The 10,019-nt window shown below is 44.2% G+C and overlaps 2 protein-coding genes across 15 annotated transcripts in view; both read left to right on the top strand.

Moving 5' to 3' along the window:
* The first annotated feature begins 15 nt into the window (after positions 1-15).
* LOC114577809 (protein daughterless) overlaps positions 16-10,019 on the top strand; it is a 78,529-nt gene continuing 68,525 nt past the window's right edge. For 10 of the 14 annotated variants that reach the window (XM_062084944.1, XM_062084953.1, XM_062084943.1 and 7 more), the window contains exons 1-2: positions 17-270; positions 2,322-2,628. In XM_062084944.1, the coding sequence (XP_061940928.1) occupies positions 2,547-2,628 (82 nt within the window). In that variant the 5' untranslated portion in view covers positions 17-270; positions 2,322-2,546. Of the gene's footprint in view, positions 271-2,321; positions 2,629-2,808; positions 2,827-10,019 lie in introns of those variants that run through there. The other 4 variants (XM_062084940.1, XM_062084937.1, XM_062084952.1 and 1 more) reach the window with 3 other exon arrangements.
* LOC107999834 (uncharacterized) lies at positions 232-1,779 on the top strand. Its single transcript, XM_062085132.1, has 7 exons — positions 232-270; positions 720-754; positions 875-986; positions 1,049-1,052; positions 1,115-1,144; positions 1,260-1,397; positions 1,709-1,779. Exons 1-7 carry the CDS (start codon positions 232-234, stop codon positions 1,777-1,779), a joined length of 429 nt encoding a protein of 142 aa, XP_061941116.1.

Below are 10,019 nucleotides of genomic sequence, written 5' to 3'. Positions count from 1 at the left end.
TCATACACTTTTCATAAACGTCATTATAGACGTATTATACGCAGTATTCGTTTTGTGTTGTATTGATGAAACGTTTGAGCCAAGGAAAAAGTTTAAAAAATATATTTTGATACATATTTGTGAATCATTAGGCGTGTTTTGATTAACAAATAATTAACAATAATTATCGTAAAAGCAAAGAAGTCGAAATAATTACAGGTCAAGTTTGAAAAAAATTTCGAAGGTTAAAAAATGCCGGATATGTCTAGTATATCCCATTATCCCTTAAAGGTAAATTTCATTGGACCTTCGTTATTTTCTTAGAATATTCTATTCTAGACTTATTTGCTTTTTTTTTATTTAAAATATAATTCTTTGCACGTCATATATATTTATATCTTCCTTTTGCTTATCGCTTTTGGCTCTCGCGATTCCATGGTGAATATTTCTATCAAATATTTCAATGTCCAATTATAAGAACAGATATCGGATAATTCTCTAAAATAATAATTATATTTCAATAAGGCTTTTGCGTAGTTTATTCGACTATGCATGTTTCCCAATGAATAAAATATAATTATACAAGGGCACGGCAATGAAAGAATAATTTGTTTGACAAATTCCTCGTATCAAGACAATTTTTGCAATATTGCAAATATATTTTCGAAATATCATTGCTTAAAAATCCACTTACTTTGCATTTTAAGATCATTTTTTATGATCTTGTCGGATTTTTTCAGGTGATATTTGCAATTCATTTAGTCCTAGTAACATGGTAAGAATAAATTTTTTGTTTATTGTATATTAGTCTGCATAATTTTAGAAGTACATATTGTAAATCATTCTTGTATGGAATGTCATATTTGTATTATATAGTTAAACAATAAATTTTTAGGGGCATTCAGGGACAATGGTGTCCAAAATCTGTAATGTTTTACAATTTCCTTTTCTTCGTCTGCTTATTGTGGGCTATTCATAATATTGAATCAGATGAACCTCTACAATTTGTAAGCACTTGGTTATTGAAATATGTTCTATATATAATTTTAATTTAATTGTGTTGTGTTAGTTTTGTAATAGAATTATATATTTTAGGCACTTTTTATAAATGTACTTTCCATATTTTTTGATGTAGTAACATTAGCAGTCTATTTTCCAACAACGTGTAAGTTAGTGCTATCTACTATTGAATTGAAAACTAACCTAAAATTTTCTAAATTATATTGTCGATTAACCTTCCTATGCAGAAGATGTATCTATCTGATCGCACAAACTTGTAGATGCATCTGAGAAGTTTAGTGCAGCGATTATGATCTTAAACATGATTGCTCGCATCATCACAAGCATATATCTTCTACGAATAGGCCAAGCAAGAGGTGGATGTTTAGCCACAATGTTCACTACAAATCCTGCAATGGGTCAGTAATACATTGGATACAGATGTTTTGTAGGCCTGCATTGCTTCATCAAAATTATGCTTTAAGTAGGTGCATGAAATCATTTTTCAAGTATGCATATCAGATCGCATAATTGTTTTAAATTATTGATGTAGGAATATTTATTTTTCATCATAATGCTTGTCACGAGAAGGATAGATCGTTTGTGATGCACGAATTTTATATACAATCATCTTGAAATGTTTTATGTTGTTTTATCGTTTTTTGTACATATGATTTATAATTTTTAGTGGGGGTGGGGACAAACGTTCATAAACGTTTTTCTATTTTAGGCTTTGGTCGACAGGATTACGAGGACATATCTCATCCGATTCCACAAAATTCCGATTTTGCTGGAGTTTAAAAATAGAACATGACGTTTCTAAAATTCGATACGTCGAAAATTACGCGATTTTATTATCGAATCTCTCTTAGCTCGTAAGAAGTACGCGCATCTATAATCATGACATTAAAATTTATTTTATTTATTGTATATATCAGGATTTTCAATATCGATTAACAATGCAAAATAGAAAGAAATTTATGTATATAAATATGCAAATATCATTATATCGAAACGTGAAAATACAAAGAAATATAGAATAATAATAACAACAACAACAATAATAATAAATTTAATTATTCGTTTCATACGTCAAATCTGTTATGTACTCGCAACATATGAATAAAAATCTTCACTGTAACAAAATGCCCGAATTCCTTAGATTTTTATGGATCATAATTTTTAAATTTATAATTAAAAATGTTTATTTTTTTATTAGAAATAAATCTTACTTATTGTTATAATTATAAATGAAAAGAACTAATTATTGAATCAAGTTAATAAAATAATAATAGCAATTTTTCTCATCCATTTGATCTAACGATAAATACATTTTTGCGAAGGTATCGAATGAGGAAAATATGATATTCAAAGTAGCCGCGTAGCGACAACGTAAGGAAGAGTGGCGCCACTGATGGACTATAAGAGCCGCATCGGTGAGGCGGCGTGGTTCAGTAGTGTGCGTGACCGTTTCTGGAGGAGGGTGGCTCCACGCGCGGCCACACCGCGAAACCGTGCCCACTCGCCTCAACCACGGATATCCACTCGTTTTCTCGTCTCGTGAAAACATGGCGGCCAGCGACGACGAGCCGATGCATCTCTACGAGGTCTTTCAAAACTGCTTCAATAAGATCGCCAATAAACATCCTGGTGAGTGCCGTCAGTTACAAAACAAATACTCTTTCGAGTCAAAATCGCGGAAATCTTGTGCTGTGCGTGTGCCGTGTGAAAATAGAACGGTGGAGTCTCTTGTGTCTAGTGTCTTCTGCGAAAGCACTATGTATTAAATCCAACAAGCATCGCTTTACTGGTTTTCTTGTGTCAACGAATTATTCCTCGAAGGATTAGGTAAATTGGAGTGTTGTGTTTTGGTCGATTGAAATCCCGATTACGTCAAGGATCCGTGCCGGACGATTCTCTCGGCTGAGTCGCTCCGTTCTGTGTTTTGGTTTGCTTGTCAGTGCTTTGGACAGTGCTGCCCCGTCGTAGTGAACTAATCCTCGAGAGAGATCTGTTCTTCGTTGTGTTTCTTCATTTGTATTGTTATTATCCTCTTTTCGTTCATTTATATTTGTATACAATAAAATGTTATTCATATGGCTAAAGTCGAGGAATATCGTCGACATAACCTAGACATCAGAGACTCTGTCTCAGTCGCTCTTTCATCCGCTGTCATGTGCAACAACGTTCAGTCGATACGAATATTGTTGTGAGATATTTGCGATACATCTGTGATGTTAAAACAGTGATGTTAGGATCATCGGATGATTATTATTTATTTCATACAACGACATTTATCGTTCCATTTCAATTTCAAAAGTTGACCTATGATTGGGCGAGCCCCCAATAATGTACCACGTGTCCTTCTCACAATGCCGTTGAAATCGTTAGAGGTTAATCGTTCGGACGTAATGTAAGGAACTATAAATCGAAATCTTTTCTTCGGCAAACAGCTTTGGAAAGTCTGTCGTGGATAGGGACTAGTATGTTTTTTTTTTTTTTTTATTTTTCTCTTTTCATACACCTGCCTGAGAAAGAAACAGTTTCTTTCGCGGAGTCTTTGCGTCGTGACCGTTGCACGAATTGTGGTTAAAGGGGTTCTCATTTTTATCGCGACAATGCAACGTCAATTTCAGCACGTGTTGTCTTTTTACGAGTACGCTCGTGATCGAATATTGTTATCTGTTTTCGAAAAGAAAAACCGATATTATCTAACATCGTAATTTTGGTATTGTTGAGCTTTGATTTATTAGAGATAAGTTTAATAAGGATAACAGTGTCGTTTAGCCTTGATGCGAGCGAAATCATTCGAAAATTGTTGGTCAAAGGGAATTGTAAAGTCAACTGTTTGCTTGTCCCTCGGGATAGTTGGTCGACCGTGTCTCGGATGTTTGCTTAGCTTGCGGATGCTGTTTGGAAAACGCTGGAGGTGCATGGTTGCCTCGACGAAATGTTCTCCCTAGTCGATAGGAAATGTTTCGTGTCATCAAAGTAGTATAACAAACTCGATCAACCGAATTAAACGTTTTTTTCTTTCTCATTAGACGAGTCGCGTTAGATTGATATGTCGACACACGCAACGAGCTCGTGTTTAATCGGAGATTAGATATACGATTCGTTGGTCGGGCGGCGTATCGAGTTTGACACGATGTTTGAAGTGCGGTCCGAGCAATTTCGAAAATATCGAGTCGATTGTTTGGGATCGATCGTCGTCTTACTCATTTATATTCCGATGTTTAAGCGCACGCGGTGTCAGGTTCGTTAAGCGTCAATTGTTCTGTCGAGGCGGCCGCCAATTGCCAACAATCCAGTTAATTCTTCGCTCGTTTCGCCCCTGTTAATTTCAACGATTGCCACTTTGAGCGGAAACATTGTATACGAGTCGACGCACAGAGGATGACTGGCGTTTCTTCGAATCGAGCAATTTGATTCGGAGCACGAGTACCACGTCCTCGTTCATTGTTCAATATCCGAAGGGTCAGGGCGCATCGTTCAAGTGCAAGGGTATCTAAAAATAGGCGAAAACCTCGGCGTACATTCCACGGATATTTCCTTCCATTTGGAAGAAACGTTTATACGTCGACGTTTCGACGCTTATCCGTTAATGGAACGAGTTGTTGTGCTCCAAAGTTTTTCGCGCGACGTCAAGACGGAAAAACGGTTCAAAATTGCACGTAATGCGGCGGAAACAGGAGCGTAAATTTTAATGGTCGATTCGATCTAAAATTATCAGACAGTGACTCACGAGTAAATTTACCTGAAGCGGAGTTTGTTTCGGGAAACGGTGGATACGATAAAACGTTTACCGTCTACGACGCGTTTATCCAAGAGCGAATACTTGGTATCGATTATTCTTCGTCGATCGACGAGACGCGAGAAAGAAAGAAAGAAAAAAAAAAGAGAAGATATAAACGTTCGATTTCATGTTCCTCGACGAGGAAATATTCGTCTAATTTTTTGATCGTAAACGATTGCGATGAATCCGCGCGACTGCCAGGTATTACGAGAAGTATGAACCTTCTCGCAGGAAAACGCAGCTGATTCGATCTGACTCAAGAGCGCCATTTCTGAAACTCTCTCGTTCCCCGGAGCGAGAGTTTGAACGAACAACCATAAACGAGCTCCAGACACAACACTCGTGACTTAGCTCTCTTTCTTTCTTTCTTTTTCCATCTCTCGGTCCCTTCAATTTCTCTCTTTTTCCCTTCTTACTTCTTGCTTCTCTCTCTCTCTCTCTCCTTCGCGCAATCTCTCTCTGTATCTATTTCTCTCTCTCTCAGGTGAATTATCGAGGGAGTGTCACCGTGATGCACCTGCCTCTTGCTCTCTCTCTCTCTCTTTCTCTTTTCCTCTCTTTCTCACTCCCACTATTTCATTCCCGTCTTCCTACCGCCTTCTCCTTCGCTCTCTCTTTCACTCTTTCCTCTTTTCTCTCGCCTTGCTTATTGGTCGCACACGCGCCTCGCACACGACTTTGGTATCGCAATAGCTCGCGTAAAATCTTCAATGTAAGATATATACCGAGCGGATGGTTTCGCAACGAGAACGTAACTTCGAAATGTGACTCCAACACCTGGAATTTCGTCTAATCTAAGTAGGAATCGTTCGGTTTAAACAATTCGTTGGGAACGAATCACGCGGAAAAGATGCGCGATTTGATCGTTTTTCGGAAAAAGTAAACGGGGAAAAAGTTTACAACGATTCCGGCTGGACGAGCTTCCTGCGATCCTGTTCTTAGGAAAGGCCGATTGGTGCATTTCACGTAGGGGCGCGCGCGCACACAAATCAAGGATGAGCATAATCTACATTTACAGGAGGGGCCCGATGAGCATCTGCTTCCACCCCTCCCGGCCTCGACCCCTCATCCCTCGACGCCCCAACTCGAATCCCTTTCTCCGCCAACGAGCATCCTCCCACTGAGCATCACGATCGTTTTTTCCTCGTCTCCGTGGAACACCGTCCTCCGTTCCTCCTCGTTCCCTTTCCTTCCCGTCCCGTCCCGTTCCGTTCCGTTCCGTTCCATTCGTGCTCGTGCTACGCCAGTGTCGATAGGTCACGCGGAGATCTCGAGCCGTGTTATCTCCAACTTTATTATTTGCGATGAAAAATTCGTAATCGTTCCGGACGACTTTTCAGTTCCTCGCGATTTTTTCGATTGCGCCTCTCTATTGCGTCTCGAAACAGGCGGATCCTCTCTCTCTCTCTCTCTCTCTCTCTGCGAAATGCGTAGATGCTGTTACTCAGCTATTACGATCCTCGTTATCTTTCAACTGGGAGAGGAATAAAAATTCTTTTAACGATAAAATGCCTAATGATATGTTCGTATGTAATTGTACGCTTTGTGTGATGTTAGTCCACTCGTGGAATACGAGCGCGAATTCAATATGCGTTTATATTTTTCCCGTTTATTTTTTTTTTTTCGACCGCGTCTAAGGTCATCGTCGAGTTGCACAAGCGATCTTCGGAATCGATTCACGTTTTCTTACGAAATCCTTCGGAAACTGGTATTGGATTATCGAAGACTGGATTAGCGCGCTCGGCGAGCGGCCTAGACGCAACGGGAAGGAGAGGTTGGCGGAAACGGGCGACTCGAATTCCTGACTAATGCAAGTCCCTCGTTACCGAACATTCGCCGCCATTCGCCGCGCTCCCGTTATGGTCGATATGAATTTGCCACACCGTGAAACACCGTCGTCCCGAAACTCTCCGCTTCTCTTCCATTTTCCTTCCCACTCTCTCCCTCCCCGTTTTTCCCCGCCACGGCCGACAATTTCGCGTCTCCTTGCGGCCTCCCCCCTCTCCACCGCTCTCGGTAAACTCACCACGGGCAAGAGCAAAACTCCATTAGCCATCGCGAGAATTGGGTTACCGAAAAAGGTAACTGGATAAAGAAAGAATTGCATACTTGTCATTCCCTTCTCGCCCGATCAACTCAACATCTCTCAGAGTTTTTTCTTTCTTTTTGATCTTCGGCAAGGATATTGGATTCTATTCCCTCGCCTCATCGGCGTGGAGAGAAGGTTTTTCGAGTTAAATCGATAAGCGAGGAAGGATTACAGAGCGGAGGGGAAAAGAGAGGCGCGGCCCACCTGTAACGAATCGTGGATGTATATACGTCGGTAATCGACGGAAAGCCGGCTACCGTGGACTCTGGTGTACACAAGTGCTCGTGTCGGGTCTGTACCGGTGCCGACCTGTATCACGTTCGGAATAGACATCTGGCCAGATTTCGTTAAGTTTGGCCCACGTGTATATACGCGTACACGCGACACCGGGGTTCGAACAAATGTGCATTCGGCTTCTGGCGCCAGCCAGAAAAGGGGGCTCTGATTTTTTGGCAGGTGCCACTGTCCTCGACTCCTCGCCGTTACTTTCCAACGCGTTCAATGGCCCGCCTCTCCACCCATCTGGAATTCCGTCGAATCTCCAACGTCGTGCCGAGAGATTCCGACCTATCTCGCACCGTCCACCAATTTCCTATCCTCTCGTCCTTCCACCTCCTTCTCTGGGGAAAGGGGCGAGGGGCAGTCTCTCTCTCTCGAGGAAATAACGCATCTCCAGAGCCGCCTCTTCGCTTTTCCCCGATCGAACGTCGGGAGGAGGAAGGAGAAGCGTGGACGTGGACGCGCGCGAGAACGCGTGCTGGTGAAACGCTGGAGAGGCGAAAATGGCGGCGGCAGCCTCTCACCTGTTGATCGCGACCCGAGGCGATCCACGAGAACCTTAGCCCTCCCGGTGGTCCTCTTGCGCCACGCTGCTTTCGCGTGAACCTCCGTGAATGAAAAGCCGCGTTAACCTAGCCGTGCGAACGGGAACGAGAGGAAGAGAGACGGGGCGCAAAACCGGAGCACGTGTACGCCACGTGCCGGTGGACGGCACGGGAGCGCGCACACGCGCTTTGCTTTTTCTTTTCCACAAATTTTATTCCATTTCGTTTTGTCTCGCGAGGCGCGCTCTCCTCGCGGAATCGCGTTTTGCTACTTCGCTTCCCTTTGTTCCGGTTCCTTGACTCATCCTCCGTCTGCTGCTCCTTTTGGTTTTAGCTCCTCTTCTCTCTCTCTCTCTCTCTCCAGTTCGAAGGAGCGCGAAAGTTGGAAGGCTTTTGGCATTCGGCAGGCAGCAAAGCTCTAAAGATGCCTCGAGTGTCGTTACAGCTAAAATTCGCGGGGAACGTTGCTCGCGTTTATCGTTGGTCGCTGAGACACCGAGTTGGACTCGTTCCAACGAAGACGGAGCAAAACGAGCCCTCCCAAAAGGATACTCCCCGTCGGATAATCCATTTCTGGAACGTTTTCTCTCCTCTCTCTATCGATCTCTGCCTTTCCCCTCCGATATTTCGAGGGATCCCTCTTTCCGCAAGTGGAAAGAAAGAAAATTTGAGAGCCACTGGAGCCCCCGTGGCCTGCGCCACTGTCCTCCGGTGGGCCCCTTCTAGGGTAACACGAAGGGGGGCACTGACAGCGACAGCTGCCGCTGCTGCTGCCGCTGCTATATTCCCCTCCTTCCCTCTCCCTCTCTCTCTCTCCTCCTCGCTTCGTCTCACCGCTTCGACTCGGTCCCTTTTGCCCGTAGCCCTCTTGGTCCCGCGGGGCCCGTTGCACCCCCACCACGGGGCCATGGTCGCGTGGCAGCCAGTCCTCTCCGCCACGAAATACACCTTCGCTGTTCCGTTTACTTCCAAATGCCGCAACGGATGCTCTCCTCCTCCTTTTTTACCCTTTCTCTCCCCCTCCTCTTCCTTCGTTCCTCCCAGGGAAGCTCGCGCTCCCAACCGACCTTCTTGCGAATCGTGCTCGCGCCTCGTCTCGCGGTCGATCCGAGTTTTCGCGTTGATACGTGCCAGGCCCGGCCTCCCATTTTTTTTATTTTCCTCTCCACCGCTCCTGCTATCTCTCATTCCAGAAAGTAAGTAACGGTTCCCGACCGAGATACCGCCGTTTCGCTCCACTCTCCCCGAATGGGAGAACGGAATCCGATCCACGTCTAGAAGAAGTAACGCTACTCGACCATGATCGGGGAGAAGAGAGGAGCGTATGTTTTCCTCGATCACGAGTGTCTGTTCCGTGGCATGCGAATAAATGCATCGATCGTTACACGCTTCTTGCGCGACCTCGTCTCAAGGTTCAACAAAGTCCTGCATCTTGGACGGGTCGAGCGAATCGACTCGCGTCGCGAGACAATGCGTATACATTAGATAGAAAGGATCGATTCGAACGAAAACGTTGGCTGGTTGAGCACCAGTGTCTACCTGAGTTCTTTTTCACATTTTTTTCATCTTTCTCCGCTGGTCTCCTATTCTTCCTCCCTCTGGTAGTGGTGCGCGTACCCCCTCCACCATTAGGGTCGAGGGCCCCTAGGGTGGTAAACCTTCTCTCTTCCCCCTTTCCACTCCCGTTCTCCCTCCCTCCCTCTCTCACGCTTACCTGCGAACCTGGAACACCCTTTGGGTCGCGTGGCACCGTGCACCGGCATGGTACACACGCGAATTCTCCCATAGAAATGGCCTCGTTGGGGTGCGTGGGTCTGTGGCGTGTCCCGCAAATATCAAAAAGATCGGTGGAAGGAAATATTTTTCTATGCCTGCTCCTGAGATTTTAAATTTCTCTTTGTCGCCCTTTCCTATTTCCGATTTCTTCAACAATTATATTTTTGAAAAATTTACAAAACGCGATTATTATTCGCCTCGAGAAAGAGAGAGAGAGATAAATCGACTTTTTCTCCGAGGCGCGCGCAGGTGTTTCTTTATTTCCTCCATCGATTTTAAGAAGAACCACTTCGCGGCTCGTCCCGACAGATCTTTCTTTTCGTTTGAACGATAGATTTCGATCTCGCGAAACGAAATTTCGTCGAGACTCGTGTCGATGTACGCGCGTGGGAACGGGTCCTTTGGCGAAACGCTTGGTAATTTTATCGCGTATAAAGGATCGTTTCTCGAAAAATTGGGCGGGCAAGGTTGTCGTCCGAGGAATCGTCCAAACGTGGGACTTAGCCGGGACATTTAATCCCCCGGCTCCGCGTTAAGTACGCCCGATCAAGCGTGT

The sequence above is a fragment of the Apis cerana genome, linkage group LG14, assembly GCF_029169275.1.
Source record: "Apis cerana isolate GH-2021 linkage group LG14, AcerK_1.0, whole genome shotgun sequence".
In the NCBI taxonomy this organism is placed as follows: domain Eukaryota; kingdom Metazoa; phylum Arthropoda; class Insecta; order Hymenoptera; family Apidae; genus Apis; species Apis cerana.
This window is presented reverse-complemented; position numbering and strand designations above follow the sequence as displayed.

What these genes read in the sequence shown, in the direction of transcription:
- LOC107999834 (XM_062085132.1), top strand. Translation starts at nt 232, where the DNA reads ATGCCGGATATGTCTAGTATATCCCATTATCCCTTAAAG. An exon ending in TATCCCATTATCCCTTAAAG is followed by an intron (nt 271 to 719) that starts GTAAATTTCATT and finishes GGATTTTTTCAG; the next exon opens with GTGATATTTGCAATTCATTT. An exon ending in CACTACAAATCCTGCAATGG is followed by an intron (nt 1,398 to 1,708) that starts GTCAGTAATACA and finishes TTTCTATTTTAG; the next exon opens with GCTTTGGTCGACAGGATTAC.